The following is a 22,509-nucleotide window of genomic DNA, read 5'->3' as shown; positions in this document are numbered from 1 at the left end:
ACACCCACAGAGAAGAGTGAATGATTGTAGGATGTTAAATTTAAAACTTTGAAAACAATGTATAGTGGATGTGATTATTGGGCTTTCAGGTTTAATTAACACAAAACTATGGCAGTTACCATTGATCCATTCTAATTGGCACCATGCTTGTGCATGTCTACCACTAACCAAAAACATCTTGGCTGGATCATTATTGTTATTCATCATTCATTCATATATCATTATTCACAGACTTTTACTGTATCGCAGGCGGTACGTTCCCACCCTTTCTGTCCATCTGTGTTGAGTTACTCGAGTACCTGAGCTGGTGAGTGACTGGCACGACTTGGACTTTGCAATGAGGGTAACCAAATTTGCAGTGGCCATCCAGCCCTCTGTGGAGGTGTTCAGGTTACGTACTAACCTGCAACAAACACATCCAGATAAGCATGATGTGTGAATTGGATGGACACTTGAAGATGGCAAGTCGGACTCACCACTGTCCATTCTCCCCCTCCTTCACTAACTCCACTACGTCGCCGCTTTTCACCGCTAGCTCTTGGGTGGAACCCTCGTAGTCGCCCGTCGCCGTGTATTTACCAGTGCACTGTTTGCAAAGATATACACATCAAAAGTTGCTAACACAATCTATAAATCATATGAAAACGACATCATTTTACTGGCAACTGTGAGGTCATTTTCAAAATTGCCAACCCCTGAAATGGATAAAACCAGGTCGATTTTTACTCTTTAATTCATTTTCCACAAACGAAGCATGAAGTTGGGCTACACAGAACATATTTCAAGGAATATTTTGGGGTTGACTTCTCCTTTAACTGTAACATCAACCTAATAGACAGTATTCTATTGTAAGCAGACCCTTTTTCTGTTCTTTAATGAAGATCATCCGCCTGTGAGGCAAACATGCTAACCAGCCCTAAAGAAGACTAGGTATGATTAAGCATGGGTGCATATCAACATAAATCTGCTCAAGTCTCACCAGCTTCTTGGGGCTCTCGTCCTCTGGGTCAGAGTTGAGAGGATCCTCACCGCTGGAGTAGCCGTCCTGCTCTTCCGACGCACCCATCGAGAGAGAAGACTTGTTCCAGCCTGTGGGGAGAGAAGAGGAAGCAGAACACAGGGCGTGTGGTTCAAGAAAAGTGTGAGCTGCAGTTAGATTGACATAAAAAAAGGAAGAACCTAATCCAACAAGTCGCAACGCATTTCTATCATGTGCAGCAGTGTTTACTTATTTAAGCCAATGACTACACCAACAGAGAAGATGAAAGGTACGAATAAGCTGGTGCTGTGCACGTGTGCAATGTTTAACAAAGTGACATCATCCACCAGCATCTGAGAAAACGGTCAATGACACTCCTTGCAGGTGTGTGGATGGATGCACCAAAAACGGAGGGTACCTTTAAAGCCGAACGGCGTCGGGTCACTCTGCCGCTTAGTCTTGTGATCCGGGCTGGTCGGGGATCCTAAAAATGTCCCAAAAGCAGTTTGTGTGTCAGAGCAAGAAAGACCACGGCATGTACGTACGTGCTAGGTAGGGAAGCACCTAAACAAGCACAAGTGATGTGATAATTGACTGCAATTTTTCCGACTCTATTTGGTTACAGTGTGAAGCACAGATGGGAGCATCCAAGAACGTCACAAGTTTCACTGGGCACCATTGGGATTACAGGGCGTCTTATATCTAAACCACTATTCCGCAACACACTGGGTGAGAAGAGCTCATGTGTAGCTGAATGCTGAAGATTGTCTTTCAGGGACAATTAATATTATTATTTTGCCATCAACGTGTCACATCTGCGGCGGGAAAAGCACAGAGAACTGCACTGAATGACGCTGCTAATGCTGCTATGTGATACCTGGACACAGCAGAATGGTGATGGGCAAGGTGAAACTTTTATCATCTGTGCTCGGTGGCTCTGTGGAGGCAAGCATGCAGTGTTGGACGGCACAATGATAAACTAACTTTCACTATTTTGCCTAGAAGATTTTTATGGCATTTATTGTTAAATATGTGGGGAAAATGTCAAATGCAGTAAATTATTATTGCAGGGGGTATGTAGAAACATTTAATAATTTGTTTCCAAGGTGATGACTAAATATTAGTTTCACAAGGCAGTCCAGAAAGAGGTCGGTATGTGTTGCGCTTCAACTTGTCGGATCTGGCGCCCTCTGTCGACTTAATTCGGCATAAAAGTATTTTTCCACAACTCCTTAACATAACTTGCACGACTTGTAAATAAATGTCAAACTTGCCACAATAGGTGTGATGTTCTGACATGATGGTACACAATGAGCTGCAGTTACCTTTCTGAGCTTTGAGGTTACTGAAGCCCTGTAAAGTAAAGCGCTTTTTAGCCGCGGCGCTTCTGTCTGAGGTAGGGCTTGTGGCTCTCTCTTCCGACCCAGAGCGGAATGCAAGAGGAACAAGCAGACAATGCAAAAATAGAGGAAAGACGCAAGGTAAGTCAAAAGACACTCAAAGGGAGGAAAGGTGAGGGGAAGACAAGAATGAGACAAAGACAGTGGAAATAAAAGTGCAATTAGCATGCAAGAAACGGTCCCAAAAGGTCACCTTTTCCTGCTGACTTTGGCGAAGGAGTGGAATTAGCATTGAAGCCGCAGTGCTCTGCTTTCCTCTCGTCTCCTTTCTTCAAACTTCTCTGGCCCATCTTGAACGGACTGCCGCTGAGGAGAAGTCAAGAATTTAGGCCTGGAGAACATCCCTTTTCATCAAGCTCAAAAACAATATACCTTTGATTCTCTGCTCCTCCTGCCACTGGGGGGCCTTGCGTAGCTTGATCTGGCGCCCTCTGCTGACTTGCTTCTGAACAAAATAGAAGAATTAACATTTCTTGTAGTGACTAGTGCACCGTGAGAGATCATCAGGGGTGCCGTGGGAACTAGAAAATTTAAGTCACTTGTCATTAAGATGCCAGAGGGTACAATAGACCCGTATTTATTCGGCTGCTGCTATTCGGACAACAGCATACGGTGCTTTTCATACAAATATTTACTGGAACTGAGTTTTCTTTTTAGCATCGGTTAGTTATGTAGAAATCTGGTTCACAGAAGTCCGTCGTAACTTGAGGACAATTCGCATTAGCGTTTTACTTCAACAATCGCCGCAGGTAACACACAATGGGAGAATTTCCAAGGTTATATAATCACTGAACGCTACATTCACCTCTGCATGCTTCCAGTTGAGTTGTCAAAACTTTCCTGATCTCCTTCACCCAGGTTGTTTTCACTTCAGCTGACGGTGCCTGACATTTCAAGAGCAACAAAAGCTTGAAAATTGTGTACATTTCTCCGTTTTGTTAGTTCTTAGGATGTCATCAAACGTATCCTGCCTGCACAATGTAGACCTCTTCTCTGGAGTTACACCAGATTTCAAACTTCTTGTTATCTCCCTTAGCATTTTCAGTAATCCCCACAGCGTTCATCTGTCAAGACAAGCAACCACGAGAAATTTCAAATCAAGCAAATCCAAGAGCGACTGCATCCAAAATGGAGAGGCGCTCACGCTGAGTGACTGCTTGAAGCTGTAGGAAGGAGCCTTTTCGTAACCCTCCCCGCTCTCCTCCCTCCGCTTACAGAAGAGCAGGGCCTTCTCGTGCAGGAAGATGTGTCTTTGCATGGGCTTGAAGCGGGCCAGGTCCTTGACCTTGGCGTGGCCTTTCTTGTGTTCCGTCCACACGCTGAAGGAGCCCTGCATCAGCAGCTTGCCCAACTCACTCAGGTTGCCCTGGTAAAGGAAAGACCGAATGGGAATTTCATTTGACATGAGTCTTCTAAAGCCACGTTTCCATCAAGCGAGTCAGTTTAATTCAGCATGGTGTGCTTAGGAAAATAAATTCTGATGTTTCCACCGTAGGGTGTGATGTCTCAATTATTGATATTTCCTGGCCTAACGTCAATAAATAACATTCTCACTTTACAAAAGTCTCACTATTTCCTCTTTGGGAAATAATAGTTGGTGCCCACTTAGTGGCTACAACAAATACCTTCCCTCTGACATCACATTATTACCAAAACAACTTTGCAGTAATGTAAATGTATAATTATTTCGGACTCATTTACATAATCACGATACTGAAAATAATATTTATACTAAAATAAGATAATATAAAAATAATCAATTTATTATCTCTATTTAAACGATATAAAATATATTGGCAGTTGTTCTGTTAAATATTTAACAGATTTAAGGGATTAAATGCATTTCAACAAATACTAGCGACTTTCAAAATAAAGGGCCGGTACTCGATGTAAACGATTAAAGTGGAAAACCAACAAAGCAGAGTCAAGCACAAAGAAGACATCGAACAACAGTGAAGGGCAGTCATCATTTTGGGTTCTTCCAAGGAAGAGATTTTTTGCGCATGTGCCTTGCTCCAATTATCTTGTAAGTTGCAGCATGGAACTGACAATTCTATCGAGCAGTTCATGTTAACCTATAGCGGTGTGTTTCGCTTCACCCTATACCAAAGGCCTTTTTTTCTTATCCTTGCTCTTTATTGGTCTTTGTCTCACTTCATATCCTGTAATGGCGATGAGGTGCATGGAGTCATTGACAGCCTTAAGTATGCCCAAAATTGATGTCAGAGCCTCTTGCAGGTCGTCTGTACCCTCACAGCCTTTACTGTACTTCAACATTTCCTGCAGGAAGAAAAAAAAAGAAAAAAAATACAAATCACCTCCCACATTTTTACCACAACAAATCTAGTTTGAGGCTAATAGACGACATGTTACCTTTAACAGCAGTTGGTATTTGGTTATTCTCTGCACTGGCTTAAGCAAATAGGAATCCAAGCCAAGCTTGTGCTCCAGCTTTTTTTGACACTCCTGGTGAAGATTGTGAAATAAAGATGTCAAATAGGGGTGTAACGATTCATCGATACACATCGATATAATGCTCTACGATTTGTTGGCATCGATGCTAAATGTAAACATCGATCTATATCGCCCGTTTTTGACCTCGGACATTAGACACGACTTTATTTTGAAATCCAGTTCATTGTTGCTTGCTTCCTCTTTCCGGGAGCAGTGCGCGGCGTGTTGTGTTGTGAGCAGAGCAGGCACGTGAAAGGGGAGCCGACAACTACGCGGCTCCTGGGCTGGTGCTATGGCTAGTGTCCAAGAAGATGAAGAAATTCGCTCCCCTTTGGGCTTCAAGTCATTCGTTTGGAAGCACTTTGTAATTTCCTAAATAAAGAGTTTGCAGTACCTTGTTGATTTTGGGTATGAATTGTTATAAATCAGGATATTGTTCTATATCGATCGTAGCGCACTATATCGTGATGTATCGTGAATGAGTCACAGCAGGCTTTAAGATATCGGCAAATACCGTATCGTGGTTCTTTGTATCGATATGATATCGTATCGTTACAAAACCCGCGATTTACACCCCTAGTTTGTAACCCTAACCTTGATTTAAAACCCTAGTCGGAAACCCTAACCCTAGCTTGAAACCCTAGTTAGCAATGGCAAAACTCCTTGGAAACCCTGGTCGGAAACCCTAACCCTAGTTTTGAAAGCCTAGTTAGAAACCCCGATCTTAGAAACCATAAAAGTAGTTTGAAACCCTCGTTGGAAACCCTAACCCTAGCATTAAAACCAAGTTTGTAACCCTAACCTTTGTTTAAAACCCTAGTCGGAAACCCTAACCCTAGTTTGAAACCCTAAATAGCAATGGCAAAACTCCTTGGAAACCCTGGTCGGAAACCCTAACCCTCGTTTTGAAAGCCTAGTTAGAAACCCTAATCTTAGAAACCCTAAAAGTAGTTTGAAACCCTCGTTGGAAACCCTAACCCTAGCTTTAAAACCTAGTTTGAAACCCTAACCTTGGTTTAAAACCCTAGTCGGAAACCCTGAGCCTAGTTTGAAACCCTAATTAGCGATGGCAAAACTCCTTAGAAACCCTAGTCGGAAACCCTAACTCTAGTTTTGAAAGCCTAGTTAGTAACCCTAACTCTAACTCTAACCCTAACTTTGAAAGCCTAGTTAGAAACCCTAACCCCAACCCTAACCCTAACTTTGGAAACCCTAGTCAAAAACCCTAACCCTAGTTTTGAAAGCCTAGTTATAAACCCCAATCTTAGAAACCCTAAAAGTAGTTTGAAACCCTCGTTGGAAACCCTAACCCTAGCTTTAAAACCTAGTTTGAAACTCTAACCTTGGTTTAAAACCCTAGTCGGAAACCCTGAGCCTCGTTTGAAACCCTAATTAGCGATGGCAAAACTCCTTGGAAACCCTAGTCGGAAACCCTAACCCTAGTTTTGAAAGCCTAGTTAGAAACCCTAACCCTAGTTTTGAAAGCCTAGTTAGTAACCCTAACCCTAACCCTAACTCTAAGTCTAACCCTAGTTTTGAAAGCCTAGTTAGAAACCCTAACCCTAACCCCAACCCCAACCCTAATCCTAACCCTAATTTTGTAAACCCTAGTCGAAAACCCTAACCCTAGTTTTGAAAGCCTAGTTATAAACCCCAATCTTAGAAACCCTAAAAGTAGTTTGAAACCCTCGTTGGAAATCCTAACCCTCGCTTTAAAACCTAGTTTGAAACCGTAACCTTGGTTTAAAACCCTAGTCGGAAACCCTGAGCCTCGTTTGAAACCCTAATTAGCGATGGCAAAACTCCTTGGAAACTCTAGTCGGAAACCCTAACTCTAGTTTTGAAAGCCTAGTTAGTAACCCTAACTCTAACCCTAACTTTGAAAGCCTAGTTAGAAACCCTAACCCCAACCCTTAACCCTAACTTTGGAAACCCTAGTCAAAAACCCTAACCCTAGTTTTGAAAGCCTAGTTATAAACCCCAATCTTAAAAACCCTAAAAGTAGTTTGAAACCCTCGTTGGAAACCCTAACCCTAGCTTTAAAACCTAGTTTGAAACCCTAACCTTGGTTTAAAACCCTAGTCGGAAACCCTGAGCCTCGTTTGAAACCCTAATTAGCGATGGCAAAACTCCTTGGAAACCCTAGTTGGAAACCCTAACCCTAGTTTTGAAAGCCTAGTTAGAAACCCTAACCCTAACTCTAGTTTTGAAAGCCTAGTTAGTAACCCTAACCCTAACTCTAAGTCTAACCCTAGTTTTGAAAGCCTAGTTAGAAACCCTAACCCTAACCCTAACCCCAACCCCAACCCTAACTTTGTAAACCCTAGTCGAAAACCCTAACCCTAGTTTTGAAAGCCTAGTTATAAACCCCAATCTTAGAAACCCTAAAAGTAGTTTGAAACCCTCGTTGGAAACCCTAACCCTCGCTTTAAAACCTAGTTTGAAACCCTAACCTTGGTTTAAAACCCTAGTCGGAAACCCTGAGCCTCGTTTGAAACCCTAATTAGCGATGGCAAAACACCTTGGAAACCCTAGTCGGAAACCCTAACTCTAGTTTTGAAAGCCTAGTTAGTAACCCTAACTCTAACTCTAACCCTAACCCTAACTTTGAAAGCCTAGTTAGAAACCCTAACCCCAACCCTAACCCTAACTTTGGAAACCCTAGTCAAAAACCCTAACCCTAGTTTTGAAAGCCTAGTTATAAACCCCAATCTTAGAAACCCTAAAAGTAGTTTGAAACCCTCGTTGGAAACCCTAACCCTAGCTTTAAAACCTAGTTTGAAACCCTAACCTTGGTTTAAAACCCTAGTCGGAAACCCTGAGCCTCGTTTGAAACCCTAATTAGCGATGGCAAAACTCCTTGGAAACCCTAGTCGGAAACCCTAACCCTAGGTTTTGAAAGCCTAGTTAGAAACCCTAACCCTAGTTTTGAAAGCCTAGTTAGTAACCCTAACCCTAACCCTAACTCTAAGTCTAACCCTAGTTTTGAAAGCCTAGTTAGAAACCCTAACCCTAACCCCAACCCCAACCCTAACCCTAATTTTGTAAACCCTAGTCGAAAACCCTAACCCTAGTTTTGAAAGCCTAGCTATAACCCCAATCTTAGAAACCCTAAAAGTAGTTTGAAACCCTCGTTGGAAACCCTAACCCTCGCTTTAAAACCTAGTTTGAAACCCTAACCTTGGTTTAAAACCCTAGTCGGAAACCCTGAGCCTCGTTTGAAACCCTAATTAGCGATGGCAAAACTCCTTGGAAACCCTAGTCGGAAACCCTAACTCTAGTTTTGAAAGCCTAGTTAGTAACCCTAACTCTAACCCTAACTTTGAAAGCCTAGTTAGAAACCCTAACCCCAACCCTAACCCTAACTTTGGAAACCCTAGTCAAAAACCCTAACCCTAGTTTTGAAAGCCTAGTTATAAACCCCAATCTTAGAAACCCTAAAAGTAGTTTGAAACCCTCGTTGGAAACCCTAACCCTAGCTTTAAAACCTAGTTTGAAACCCTAACCTTGGTTTAAAACCCTAGTCGGAAACCCTGAGCCTCGTTTGAAACCCTAATTAGCGATGGCAAAACTCCTTGGAAACCCTAGTCGGAAACCCTAACCCTAGTTTTGAAAGCCTAGTTAGAAACCCTAACCCTAACTCTAGTTTTGAAAGCCTAGTTAGTAACCCTAACCCTAACTCTAACCCTAACCCTAACTTTGAAAGCCTAGTTAGAAACCCTAACCCCAACCCTAACCCTAACTTTGGAAACCCTAGTCAAAAACCCTAACCCTAGTTTTGAAAGCCTAGTTATAAACCCCAATCTTAGAAACCCTAAAAGTAGTTTGAAACCCTCGTTGGAAACCCTAACCCTAGCTTTAAAACCTAGTTTGAAACCCTAACCTTGGTTTAAAACCCTAGTCGGAAACCCTGAGCCTCGTTTGAAACCCTAATTAGCGATGGCAAAACTCCTTGGAAACCCTAGTCGGAAACCCTAACCCTAGGTTTTGAAAGCCTAGTTAGAAACCCTAACCCTAGTTTTGAAAGCCTAGTTAGTAACCCTAACCCTAACCCTAACTCTAAGTCTAACCCTAGTTTTGAAAGCCTAGTTAGAAACCCTAACCCCAACCCCAACCCTAACCCTAATTTTGTAAACCCTAGTCAAAAACCCTAACCCTAGTTTTGAAAGCCTAGTTATAAACCCCAATCTTAGAAACCCTAAAAGTAGTTTGAAACCCTCGTTGGAAACCCTAACCCTAGCTTTAAAACCTAGTTTGAAACCCTAACCTTGGTTTAAAACCCTAGTCGGAAACCCTGAGCCTCGTTTGAAACCCTAATTAGCGATGGCAAAACTCCTTGGAAACCCTAGTCGGAAACCCTAACCCTAGTTTTGAAAGCCTAGTTAGAAACCCTAACCCTAACTCTAGTTTTGAAAGCCTAGTTAGTAACCCTAACCCTAACTCTAACCCTAACTCTAAGTCTAACCCTAGTTTTGAAAGCCTAGTTAGAAACCCTAACCCTAACCCTAACCCCAACCCCAACCCCAACCCCAACCCTAACTTTGTAAACCCTAGTCGAAAACCCTAACCCTAGTTTTGAAAGCCTAGTTATAAACCCCAATCTTAGAAACCCTAAAAGTAGTTTGAAACCCTAGTTGGAAACCCTAACCCTCGCTTTAAAACCTAGTTTGAAACCCTAACCTTGGTTTAAAACCCTAGTCGGAAACCCTGAGCCTCGTTTGAAACCCTAATTAGCGATGGCAAAACTCCTTGGAAACCCTAGTCGGAAACCCTAACTCTAGTTTTGAAAGCCTTGTTAGTAACCCTAACTCTAACTCTAACCCTAACCCTAACTTTGAAAGCCTAGTTAGAAAACCTAACCCCAACCCTAACCCTAACTTTGTAAACCCTAGTCAAAAACCCTAACCCTAGTTTTGAAAGCCTAGTTATAAACCCCAATCTTAGAAACCCTAAAAGTAGTTTGAAACCCTCGTTGGAAACCCTAACCCTAGCTTTAAAACCTAGTTTGAAACCCTAACCTTGGTTTAAAACCCTAGTCGGAAACCCTGAGCCTCGTTTGAAACCCTAATTAGCGATGGCAAAACTCCTTGGAAACCCTAGTCGGAAACCCTAACCCTAGTTTTGAAAGCCTAGTTAGAAACCCTAACCCTAACTAGTTTTGAAAGCCTAGTTAGTAACCCTAACCCTAACCCTAACTCTAAGTCTAACCCTAGTTTTGAAAGCCTAGTTAGAAACCCTAACCCTAACCCCAACCCTAACCCTAATTTTGTAAACCCTAGTCGAAAACCCTAACCCTAGTTTTGAAAGCCTAGCTATAAACCCCAATCTTAGAAACCCTAAAAGTAGTTTGAAACCCTCGTTGGAAACCCTAACCCTCGCTTTAAAACCTAGTTTGAAACCCTAACCTTGGTTTAAAACCCTAGTCGGAAACCCTGAGCCTCGTTTGAAACCCTAATTAGCGATGGCAAAACTCCTTGGAAACCCTAGTCGGAAACCCTAACTCTAGTTTTGAAAGCCTAGTTAGTAACCCTAACTCTAACCCTAACTTTGAAAGCCTAGTTAGAAACCCTAACCCCAACCCTAACCCTAACTTTGGAAACCCTAGTCAAAAACCCTAACCCTAGTTTTGAAAGCCTAGTTATAAACCCCAATCTTAGAAACCCTAAAAGTAGTTTGAAACCCTCGTTGGAAACCCTAACCCTAGCTTTAAAACCTAGTTTGAAACCCTAACCTTGGTTTAAAACCCTAGTCGGAAACCCTGAGCCTCGTTTGAAACCCTAATTAGCGATGGCAAAACTCCTTGGAAACCCTAGTCGGAAACCCTAACCCTAGTTTTGAAAGCCTAGTTAGAAACCCTAACCCTAACTCTAGTTTTGAAAGCCTAGTTAGTAACCCTAACCCTAACTCTAACCCTAACCCTAACTTTGAAAGCCTAGTTAGAAACCCTAACCCCAACCCTAACCCTAACTTTGGAAACCCTAGTCAAAAACCCTAACCGTAGTTTTGAAAGCCTAGTTATAAACCCCAATCTTAGAAACCCTAAAAGTAGTTTGAAACCCTCGTTGGAAACCCTAACCCTAGCTTTAAAACCTAGTTTGAAACCCTAACCTTGGTTTAAAACCCTAGTCGGAAACCCTGAGCCTCGTTTGAAACCCTAATTAGCGATGGCAAAACTCCTTGGAAACCCTAGTCGGAAACCCTAACCCTAGGTTTTGAAAGCCTAGTTAGAAACCCTAACCCTAGTTTTGAAAGCCTAGTTAGTAACCCTAACCCTAACCCTAACTCTAAGTCTAACCCTAGTTTTGAAAGCCTAGTTAGAAACCCTAACCCTAACCCCAACCCTAACCCTAATTTTGTAAACCCTAGTCGAAAACCCTAACCCTAGTTTTGAAAGCCTAGCTTTAAACCCCAATCTTAGAAACCCTAAAAGTAGTTTGAAACCCTCGTTGGAAACCCTAACCCTCGCTTTAAAACCTAGTTTGAAACCCTAACCTTGGTTTAAAACCCTAGTCGGAAACCCTGAGCCTCGTTTGAAACCCTAATTAGCGATGGCAAAACTCCTTGGAAACCCTAGTCGGAAACCCTAACTCTAGTTTTGAAAGCCTAGTTAGTAACCCTAACTCTAACCCTAACTTTGAAAGCCTAGTTAGAAACCCTAACCCCAACCCTAACCCTAACTTTGGAAACCCTAGTCAAAAACCCTAACCCTAGTTTTGAAAGCCTAGTTATAAACCCCAATCTTAGAAACCCTAAAAGTAGTTTGAAACCCTCGTTGGAAACCCTAACCCTAGCTTTAAAACCTAGTTTGAAACCCTAACCTTGGTTTAAAACCCTAGTCGGAAACCCTGAGCCTCGTTTGAAACCCTAATTAGCGATGGCAAAACTCCTTGGAAACCCTAGTCGGAAACCCTAACCCTAGTTTTGAAAGCCTAGTTAGAAACCCTAACCCTAACTCTAGTTTTGAAAGCCTAGTTAGTAACCCTAACCCTAACTCTAACCCTAACCCTAACTTTGAAAGCCTAGTTAGAAACCCTAACCCCAACCCTAACCCTAACTTTGGAAACCCTAGTCAAAAACCCTAACCCTAGTTTTGAAAGCCTAGTTATAAACCCCAATCTTAGAAACCCTAAAAGTAGTTTGAAACCCTCGTTGGAAACCCTAACCCTAGCTTTAAAACCTAGTTTGAAACCCTAACCTTGGTTTAAAACCCTAGTCGGAAACCCTGAGCCTCGTTTGAAACCCTAATTAGCGATGGCAAAACTCCTTGGAAACCCTAGTCGGAAACCCTAACCCTAGGTTTTGAAAGCCTAGTTAGAAACCCTAACCCTAGTTTTGAAAGCCTAGTTAGTAACCCTAACCCTAACCCTAACTCTAAGTCTAACCCTAGTTTTGAAAGCCTAGTTAGAAACCCTAACCCTAACCCCAACCCTAACCCTAATTTTGTAAACCCTAGTCGAAAACCCTAACCCTAGTTTTGAAAGCCTAGCTATAAACCCCAATCTTAGAAACCCTAAAAGTAGTTTGAAACCCTCGTTGGAAACCCTAACCCTCGCTTTAAAACCTAGTTTGAAACCCTAACCTTGGTTTAAAACCCTAGTCGGAAACCCTGAGCCTCGTTTGAAACCCTAATTAGCGATGGCAAAACTCCTTGGAAACCCTAGTCGGAAACCCTAACTCTAGTTTTGAAAGCCTAGTTAGTAACCCTAACTCTAACCCTAACTTTGAAAGCCTAGTTAGAAACCCTAACCCCAACCCTAACCCTAACTTTGGAAACCCTAGTCAAAAACCCTAACCCTAGTTTTGAAAGCCTAGTTATAAACCCCAATCTTAGAAACCCTAAAAGTAGTTTGAAACCCTCGTTGGAAACCCTAACCCTAGCTTTAAAACCTAGTTTGAAACCCTAACCTTGGTTTAAAACCCTAGTCGGAAACCCTGAGCCTCGTTTGAAACCCTAATTAGCGATGGCAAAACTCCTTGGAAACCCTAGTCGGAAACCCTAACCCTAGTTTTGAAAGCCTAGTTAGAAACCCTAACCCTAACTCTAGTTTTGAAAGCCTAGTTAGTAACCCTAACCCTAACTCTAACCCTAACCCTAACTTTGAAAGCCTAGTTAGAAACCCTAACCCCAACCCTAACCCTAACTTTGGAAACCCTAGTCAAAAACCCTAACCCTAGTTTTGAAAGCCTAGTTATAAACCCCAATCTTAGAAACCCTAAAAGTAGTTTGAAACCCTCGTTGGAAACCCTAACCCTAGCTTTAAAACCTAGTTTGAAACCCTAACCTTGGTTTAAAACCCTAGTCGGAAACCCTGAGCCTCGTTTGAAACCCTAATTAGCGATGGCAAAACTCCTTGGAAACCCTAGTTGGAAACCCTAACCCTAGGTTTTGAAAGCCTAGTTAGAAACCCTAACCCTAGTTTTGAAAGCCTAGTTAGAAACCCTAACCCTAACCCCAACCCCAACCCTAACCCTAATTTTGTAAACCCTAGTCGAAAACCCTAACCCTAGTTTTGAAAGCCTAGCTATAAACCCCAATCTTAGAAACCCTAAAAGTAGTTTGAAACCCTCGTTGGAAACCCTAACCCTCGCTTTAAAACCTAGTTTGAAACCCTAACCTTGGTTTAAAACCCTAGTCGGAAACCCTGAGCCTCGTTTGAATTCCTAATTAGCGATGGCAAAACTCCTTGGAAACCCTAACTCTAGTTTTGAAAGCCTAGTTAGTAACCCTAACTCTAACCCTAACTTTGAAAGCCTAGTTAGAAACCCTAACCCCAACCCTAACCCTAACTTTGGAAACCCTAGTCAAAAACCCTAACCCTAGTTTTGAAAGCCTAGTTATAAACCCCAATCTTAGAAACCCTAAAAGTAGTTTGAAACCCTCGTTGGAAACCCTAACCCTAGCTTTAAAACCTAGTTTGAAACCCTAACCTTGGTTTAAAACCCTAGTCGGAAACCCTGAGCCTCGTTTGAAACCCTAATTAGCGATGGCAAAACTCCTTGGAAACCCTAGTCGGAAACCCTAACCCTAGTTTTGAAAGCCTAGTTAGAAACCCTAACCCTAACTCTAGTTTTGAAAGCCTAGTTAGTAACCCTAACCCTAACTCTAACCCTAACTCTAAGTCTAACCCTAGTTTTGAAAGCCTAGTTAGAAACCCTAACCCTAACCCTAACCCCAACCCCAACCCCAACTTTGTAAACCCTAGTCGAAAACCCTAACCCTAGTTTTGAAAGCCTAGTTATAAACCCCAATATTAGAAACCCTAAAAGTAGTTTGAAACCCTAGTTGGAAACCCTAACCCTCGCTTTAAAACCTAGTTTGAAACCCTAACCTTGGTTTAAAACCCTAGTCGGAAACCCTGAGCCTCGTTTGAAACCCTAATTAGCGATGGCAAAACTCCTTGGAAACCCTAGTCGGAAACCCTAACTCTAGTTTTGAAAGCCTAGTTAGTAACCCTAACTCTAACTCTAACCCTAACCCTAACTTTGAAAGCCTAGTTAGAAAACCTAACCCCAACCCTAACCCTAACTTTGTAAACCCTAGTCAAAAACCCTAACCCTAGTTTTGAAAGCCTAGTTATAAACCCCAATCTTAGAAACCCTAAAAGTAGTTTGAAACCCTCGTTGGAAACCCTAACCCTAGCTTTAAAACCTAGTTTGAAACCCTAACCTTGGTTTAAAACCCTAGTCGGAAACCCTGAGCCTCGTTTGAAACCCTAATTAGCGATGGCAAAACTCCTTGGAAACCCTAGTCGGAAACCCTAACCCTAGTTTTGAAAGCCTAGTTAGAAACCCTAACCCTAACTCTAGTTTTGAAAGCCTAGTTAGTAACCCTAACCCTAACCCTAACTCTAAGTCTAACCCTAGTTTTGAAAGCCTAGTTAGAAACCCTAACCCTAACCCCAACCCTAACCCTACCCCTAACTTTGTAAACCCTAGTCGAAAACCCTAACTCTAGTTTTGAAAGCCTAGTTATAAACCCCAATCTTAGAAACCCTAAAAGTAGTTTGAAACCCTCGTTGGAAACCCTAACCCTCGCTTTAAAACCTAGTTTGAAACCCTAACCTTGGTTTAAAACCCTAGTCGGAAACCCTGAGCCTCGTTTGAAACCCTAATTAGCGATGGCAAAACTCCTTGGAAACCCTAGTCGGAAACCCTAACTCTAGTTTTGAAAGCCTAGTTAGTAACCCTAACTCTAACCCTAACTTTGAAAGCCTAGTTAGAAACCCTAACCCCAACCCTAACTTTGGAAACCCTAGTCAAAAACCCTAACCCTAGTTTTGAAAGCCTAGTTATAAACCCCAATCTTAGAAACCCTAAAAGTAGTTTGAAACCCTCGTTGGAAACCCTAACCCTAGCTTTAAAACCTAGTTTGAAACCCTAACCTTGGTTTAAAACCCTAGTCGGAAACCCTGAGCCTCGTTTGAAACCCTAATTAGCGATGGCAAAACTCCTTGGAAACCCTAGTCGGAAACCCTAACCCTAGTTTTGAAAACCTAGTTAGAAACCCTAACCCTAACTCTAGTTTTGAAAGCCTAGTTAGTAACCCTAACCCTAACCCTAACTAACCCTAACTCTAAGTCTAACCCTAGTTTTGAAAGCCTAGTTAGAAACCCTAACCCTAACCCCAACCCTAATCCTAACCCTAACTTTGTAAACCCTAGTCGAAAACCCTAACCCTAGTTTTGAAAGCCTAGTTATAAACCCCAATCTTAGAAACCCTAAAAGTAGTTTGAAACCCTCGTTGGAAACCCTAACCCTCGCTTTAAAACCTAGTTTGAAACCCTAACCTCGGTTTAAAACCCTAGTCGGAAACCCTGAGCCTCGTTTGAAACCCTAATTAGCGATGGCAAAACTCCTTGAAAACCCTAGTCGGAAACCCTAACCCTAGTTTTGAAAGCCTAGTTAGAAACCCTAACCCTAACTCTAGTTTTGAAAGCCTCGTTGGAAACCTTAAGCCTAGCTTTAAAACCTAGTTTGTAACTTAGAAACCCTAAAAGTAGTTTGAAACTAGGGGTGTAAGGATTCATCGATACACATCGATTAATCGATATAATGCTCTACGATTTGTTGGCATCGATGCTAAACGTAAACATCGATCTATATCGCCCGTTTTTGACCTCGGACATTAGACGCGACTTTATTTTGAAATCCAGGTCATTGTTGCTTGCTTCCTCTTTCCGGGAGCAGTGCGCGGCGTGTTGTGTTGTGAGCAGAGCAGACACGTGAAAGGGGAGCCGACAACTACGCGGCTCCTGGGCTGGTGCTATGGCTAGTGTCCAAGAAGACGAGGAAATTCGCTCCCCTTTGGGCTTCAAGTCATTCGTTTGGAAGCACTTTGTAATTTCCTAAATAAAGAGTTTGCAGTACCTTGTTGACTTTGCGTATGAATTGTTATAAATCAGGATATTGTTCTATATCGATCGTAGAGCACTATATCGTGATGTATCGTGAATGAATCACAGCAGGCTTTAAGATATCGGCAAATATCGTATCGTGGTTCTTTGTATCGATATGATATCGTATCGTTACAAAACCCGCGATTTACACCCCTAATGTCAAACACTCAAGCAAAGAATAAACGCATGCATCATGTGTTGACAGTACCTGGAAGAAGATGGAGTCGGAGCACTGTCTCCAGAGACTTTCGGAGCGAGGTTTGTTGTGACAGTATTTCTCATAGATTTGCAGGTCTGTCATCTAAGCGAGGAGAGATAAAGTGTGTTAAAGAAATGTTCAATAAGAACTCAGGTTTTCCACCTTTTGCTCACCCTTTCCAGGAAACATCTCCCAACTAGCTCTGGACAGTCTGCATACAGTTCTAACTCCCTGAGAAACGTCCTGGAAAACAAAATGGATGACTATTGATAGAGTTGTTGATAAATACTCACTGATTTTTTTTTTTTTCACTTTACTAGTATTTTGGAGGACAATGAAAACTCTAAAATCAAATGCCCATTTTGGGAAAACAGGCAAAAATGTGGACACAAGTCTAGCTCAAAAATATGGTCTAATTCAAATCTTCTGTAACTTTGGATTTTCTTGGCTTAACTGGAAAATAAATTTTGATGATAACCACGGAGCCGGAAATTGCACTAGATTGACAAAAACAGTTCATTTCAGTCCTGGCTACTTATTTGTGTTATTGTGATCATTTCTTTCTCCGCATTAGAATGTTATTTAAGAATTGTTTGGACAGCTTTGCAGTGCAAACGGTGCCACAAGTGAGCCATGAGGTCCAGCAAGGGCTTGTCATATTTGAGATTTTATTTCTGTATGGTGATTTAAATTGCCACAATAACGAGAGATTGCAAGTTAGTGTACTATTATTATAGGGCCATTTCATTTGAATCCCAAATGGCTTATCATTAACAACTAGAGGACGGTTCTTCACCTCTTGTGGAAGTGGTAGATTTCTGGCATGTTGCCAAACAAAACCTCCTTTTTGTTCTGTAAATGTGTGGGGATAAGGTGCGCCATGGCTGCGTTATCCATCTCAGAGGCATAACCCTGCAATAAACAAAAACTCGGTTAATACCACAAACAGATGCTGGACACATGTTGCGGGGTGCATAAATGAATGAACCTGTAAGACACACAGCAGCTCCTCAACATAAGCCCTCTCCGTTTCCAGCAGCTCGTTCATAACGTGCCTGCAGACAGGGAAGTGTAAATTTGCAGCAGCGGCGTGCAAGTGAGGGAAGAACTCAAGTTGTTAAGGAGTGGCCCCACTCGAGCAATTGAATTGACGCCATCTCGCATGGGGAAAAAAAAAAAAAAAAAAGGCAACCCAGAATTAGTGTTGGACTGATGGGGTGTAAACAAGATCCCATTTGGGATGGATCGTCCAAGCACCCAAGGTACGCCGGCAGGGGTGTCACCAGGTTTCACAGGGAAGTCAGCCCAAGCATTGCCAAACTATCATGGCGGGAAAGTAGGAACCCTCACCGAGAGCCACATCGGAAGCACAGGGTTAAGAAGAAAGGATCTTGTGGCCACCATTCGTGCATAGTGGTGACTTACCTCCTGAGCACTGCCAGGTTCTCCTCCTCCTCCGACAAAGAGCCTTGTCTGCGTTTACCCTCTCCATTCAGTAAGTGCCTGTCTCCCTTTGGGCAAATAAAAATATTAGAGTGACATTAACACGCTTTATACAGATAAAATCATAACTCACTTTGTCACAGCTTTCATTGTTTCCCTCAGAGTGACTTCTATCCAGTTTACCTCGATGTGCTGAGGTAGGGAAATGGGGACAGATTCACAACACAAATATATTGTGGAGGTTTAGAAAAAGAAAATATGAACTTGAAGTGTTTATTGCCGCTAGAAACACGTTGAGACTGACCAGGTGAGCTGAGAGGTGATTTAATGAAGGCTTCAGGTCTGGGAGCGACCGGCTGTACTGGCCTGGTCTGCTTGGCTGCGAGCTTGTTCAGGCTGACCCTCCTCTTGTCAAACATCTCCTGCATTGACACCTGCTTTTGGAGCACCTTCTCCACTTGTTCCTGTTTATCAGTGAGAAGAGCGTCAATGTCCCATTCAAACACCAATTTGGTTCCTAACACCGATGGGTACCCTGAGCTGCTGGTCAAGCACTGCCTCGTAATCCGCCCAGATGCTATTGGGATCAGACAGTCTGTCTCGGCCTGCGTCTGCCAGGAACCCCTCCAGCTCCTGCAGAGCTGACTCAGCCCCCTCATGGGACTGACACTTGTCCACAGGCTGAGAGGCCAGCAGGTAAATGCCATCATCGCACCACTTGGAAGCCTGTAGAGGATTGTGAGGTGAGCATGAACACATGAAAACGGTCCCTGCGTGTGTTCAATGTAGCACAGGTGTTACTCACCCTCTCCAAGCAGTGATGCAACTCTCGGACTTTGAGGAGCAGCTCCTTCTTAGCCTTCAAGTTGTCATTCAGCTCTTGACAGAGCGCTCGTAGCTCGTTGCTTTTCGGCACAATGGAATCCTGAGCGTAGTGATTCTTCTGAATTAGGTCATCACCTTCACCGGCCAAAGCCAAAGCTCTGTCCAATGCCTCCTGTGGACCACAAACATAGGTCTGTCAATCTTTATAGGAGCATAGGAATCATTGATTAGACTATCTGTTTGAAATGTGTTTATAAGATGCAGTCATTGTTCTGTTCAGCGTCTTCATCACTTACGCCGAGTCTCTCCTCGTAGATGGTGAGATCACTGAGGATATGGTCAGCGTGGTTGTGGCTAATCCCCACCTCAGAGAAAGCGGCCAGTTTCTCTGACAACTGATCCAGCAGAAGCCTCACCTATGGCACCAAAACACATTCAAAACGAGTAAGAGAAACCCTCAACACTGCCAGTTGATTTGATCAACTAACCTCCTTGTAGTCATCCTCAAAGTGGCGCAGCTGGAGACACTGCTCCAGTTTAGCTCTGTGCTTTGCCCAGAACTCGTCAAAAGCTCTTTCTGTCTCGTCCAACTGAGACAGCAGTCTGGTAGAGGGGGCAGAGAAGGAGGCGGCGGCGGTGGTGGAAAAGTTAGACAACTAAGCTGGAATGCTGACTGGGCATTTTAGAGAGCCTAATGACAGTTGACAGGAGAGTTTGAGTCTTGAGTGTGCTTGTGTGCCCAGAAAAAAAAAAACACACCATTACCAGTTCAGCTTCAACAAAAACAAGAGAGCAAGCGACTACATCTTTCCTCTTTAATCTCCTTACAGAACTTCGGCCCTCGATGAAAAAACAACTAAGAGTGTGACCCAAAAAAAGATGGATAAAAAGATTTTTGCCATTACAAAGCAATTTCCCACCTTTGCACAGTTGCCAGGTTTTCCAGTTCATCCTGGTTCATGTTATGGTCGGGGTTGCGCATCAGAGGTTCATTGATGCTCTCCAAAAGCCTGCTGCCTTGGCTGAGAGCCACCAGCAGATCATCCTGGACAAGCACACAACACATTGACAATCAACAACACCACCACAGACAAACAAGTTGACCTCAATGACAAATCAAGACTCACCTTCATCTGATCTTTCTTGCAGCCGTGTGCACTGAGGAGGAGGGTGGTGGCCTGGGTCTCATTGGGGAGTTCTGTTTCAGCCAGCTCAGCGCCAAATGACTGCAGGGCCTGGGCCATCTTCTTTACCATCAATGCAAAGCCCTCGATAGCCTGCCACCACAATAAACGAGATCTGTGCCGGAAATCTCGACAGCATGTTTGTGCTCTTTCATGGTCATTTACTGCCATGAATGTTGAGTGCCATGTCTATAATACTGTACCTCAGTTCTAGGTAGAATACTGCTGCCTGTCTTGAGATTGTCGCTCTTGGAAAAGAGACTTTTAATCTTATTTGAACTCATTTCTCCTGTTGATTGTACAATAAACGTAAAATATTTGACTTAATTTTAAACGAAGAAAAAAAAAGACACTGACTGCATTTAACTTACGGTCTATACCAAAATATACCATGAAATCCTCTAGTTAATAATTGGTTATAGTAGTCTATACTAGATGAATGAAAAATAGAACATGTCTCATATCTCACCTGTCCTATCATATGGGCACACTCAGTTAAGCAAGTATATACGTAGCTCATCCGATAATGCAATAGAGGTTTGTGTCATAATAAATCCAGATCCAGAATTGCTTCAGGAGCTACGGGAAAATCGTGGAGGTCTGACTCTCCATGCTTCACAAAAAAAATGTGTTAATGCATATACTACATACGGTGCGGTGAGCGATCCACTTCTCATGACAGTAGGCCTGCGTTCCCCCGAGGTCCTGGCTCAGCTGTGTGTGGTCAATGTAGGAGTGAAGCTCACTCACCGAGCTAAGCATGATCACCTGAAAACAGAGCCACAAAACGTGACCTCTCCACACATAGTGCAAAGGTGAAAAAGGTGAAAGACAGGCACGTACAGGCACTTTCATTTTAAACTCATCCTTGTTGAACTTGAAGAGGATGTCAGAGAGTGTGCGTTGGAAGAGAGTGGTGGGCCTCAGGACCAGAACCAGCTGGAGGTTTCCAGGGAATGCACCCTGGGTTGATTGAGAGCCAAGAAAAAAGCGGAATCAAAAATCGCCTTTGAAAAAGACAATAAGGCTTAATTTCCAAAATTGATTAGATGGCCAGCTAGCGAGCATGGCATTTAGTAGAGACCAGACGCAACTGACTTACAACAACCTTCATAATATTAACACCAACATATATCACTTCAGACAGGTCATTATTGTTAAGCCCGTCACCAGCAGCCGTGTGGTGCAGATAAAGCTGATTTAATTCAAAATAAGCAAACATCTTTCATGAGTGTCTTCAGAGGGCAGCTTTGGTGGTAAATGGTCACTCCCTGTTTCATCAAACAAAATTGATTGATTCAACCCGAAACAAAAACAATGCTATCGGGACATTTTGAACCAGTGAGAGGCGCAATAGCTTTAGCTGGCTGGGATAGCCGGGTGGGGGCGTTAAGATAGAAGGGCCAATAAAGCTCTTATTATGATGTCACTTTCCGATAACATCGTTCTTTAAAGGCAGAATTCAATTCATCATCCGGTGGTAATAAATCAGAGGAAGTGTAAATGGAAGAAAGCAATACCTAAATAATACCTGAAGGGTTGAACATAATCCATCCCAAAGCGTTGGTCAACAACTAATACAGTTTTCTGATCGGTTGAAAAAGGACCCCTTCTTTTCTCCAGAGAAAACAATAGAAAGGAAATAGTTGTACTAGGTTCATCTTGTTTTTTCCTCTGATGAAGGCGGAAGAACCCGCCGAAACATGTCAGGTAAATGAACCTAAGAAATTTGTTTGATATAGAAGAACCAGTGAAGTAATAGAAAGGAAATGATCTGTTACAGGGGTGGCGATGAACCCATAATTCTGATGACCAGTGCGAGACACAGTGACAAATGTGAGGGATGATTACTTCCTGGAAGGTGAATCACTTCACATAAAGGACAAAATATGCTGGCTTTTTTTACGAGACATGTCGTTATTGCTAGTTCTATGTCTATCATCGCATTTCGGCTTTGTGGTATTAATCCTTCAGCTGTTCACTGAATTAAAGTCTCAAGACATGCAGAGGTTTCACATGAAATTCCGAATTATAGCGCCACAGCTGCTGCTTTTGTCCCTGACGCTTTCACAGCTTGAAACCACAAATATCTTTTTTGCACTGGAAAAGGTAAAAGCGGTCCAATAATTACCACTACGGGCTACATTAGCGGATGGCACCCCAAGGGACACAAATGGACTCACGCTGGAGCAGTTAGCAGTACGCCTGTCTTACAGAGGAAGGGGTAGACATTCAAAAAACAAAGAAGCCACCAGCTGAGTCAACTCACCGCAATCCGAAGCAGGGTCCCTTTGACGGCCGCCCATCGGTCCTGCCGACGATCGATGACGAGGATGAAGCCCACGTCCGTTGATGGCAAACTGGCAGACACACAGTGAGGAAAAATCCATTAATAGAGGAAAGGTAACTGCAAAAAAAAAATGGTTCTGATGAAAAACCAGCGAGCGCAGTTTTCCTTTGTGACATAAGTGATGAAGCCACGTTGTGTTATTGTGTGGCTCTTATCTTTTAAGACAGGGACGCACCTCCCCGTGCCCACCCTCCACCATGGGTGGTCTCTCTGCCGGGTACTTTGTAGTCACTCACATCCTACCAGTATAGCATATTGGGAATAACAGTAACAGAAACT

The 22,509-nt window shown here is 42.9% G+C and overlaps 1 protein-coding gene across 13 annotated transcripts in view; it reads right to left on the bottom strand.

The window, feature by feature from the left end:
• Positions 1-22,509, bottom strand: part of LOC119115031 (guanine nucleotide exchange factor DBS-like) — a 36,547-nt gene that overhangs the window by 691 nt on the left and 13,347 nt on the right. For 8 of the 13 annotated variants that reach the window (XM_037239161.1, XM_037239163.1, XM_037239165.1 and 5 more), the window contains 29 exons: positions 22,150-22,240; positions 20,724-20,843; positions 20,532-20,648; positions 19,824-19,973; positions 19,617-19,741; positions 19,185-19,299; positions 18,993-19,112; positions 18,677-18,868; positions 18,406-18,597; positions 18,176-18,335; positions 18,005-18,063; positions 17,854-17,939; positions 17,417-17,483; positions 17,225-17,340; positions 16,602-16,671; positions 16,438-16,530; positions 4,753-4,845; positions 4,534-4,659; positions 3,524-3,745; positions 3,351-3,443; positions 3,185-3,263; positions 2,752-2,824; positions 2,573-2,685; positions 2,305-2,394; positions 1,857-1,916; positions 1,398-1,463; positions 980-1,089; positions 477-586; positions 300-403 (listed from right to left, as the gene is read on the bottom strand). In XM_037239161.1, the coding sequence (XP_037095056.1) occupies positions 300-403; positions 477-586; positions 980-1,089; positions 1,398-1,463; positions 1,857-1,916; positions 2,305-2,394; positions 2,573-2,685; positions 2,752-2,824; positions 3,185-3,263; positions 3,351-3,443; positions 3,524-3,745; positions 4,534-4,659; positions 4,753-4,845; positions 16,438-16,530; positions 16,602-16,671; positions 17,225-17,340; positions 17,417-17,483; positions 17,854-17,939; positions 18,005-18,063; positions 18,176-18,335; positions 18,406-18,597; positions 18,677-18,868; positions 18,993-19,112; positions 19,185-19,299; positions 19,617-19,741; positions 19,824-19,973; positions 20,532-20,648; positions 20,724-20,843; positions 22,150-22,240 (3,212 nt within the window). Of the gene's footprint in view, positions 1-299; positions 404-476; positions 587-979; positions 1,090-1,397; positions 1,464-1,856; positions 1,917-2,304; positions 2,395-2,572; positions 2,686-2,751; positions 2,825-3,184; positions 3,264-3,350; positions 3,444-3,523; positions 3,746-4,533; positions 4,660-4,752; positions 4,846-16,437; positions 16,531-16,601; positions 16,672-17,224; positions 17,341-17,416; positions 17,484-17,853; positions 17,940-18,004; positions 18,064-18,175; positions 18,336-18,405; positions 18,598-18,676; positions 18,869-18,992; positions 19,113-19,184; positions 19,300-19,616; positions 19,742-19,823; positions 19,974-20,083; positions 20,192-20,531; positions 20,649-20,723; positions 20,844-22,149; positions 22,241-22,509 lie in introns of those variants that run through there. The other 5 variants (XM_037239169.1, XM_037239158.1, XM_037239157.1 and 2 more) reach the window with 4 other exon arrangements.

The sequence above is a fragment of the Syngnathus acus genome, chromosome 21 (assembly GCF_901709675.1).
Source record: "Syngnathus acus chromosome 21, fSynAcu1.2, whole genome shotgun sequence".
Lineage (NCBI taxonomy): Eukaryota > Metazoa > Chordata > Actinopteri > Syngnathiformes > Syngnathidae > Syngnathus > Syngnathus acus.
Note: the sequence above shows the minus strand (reverse complement) of the source record. Positions and strands in the feature narration are given on the sequence as shown.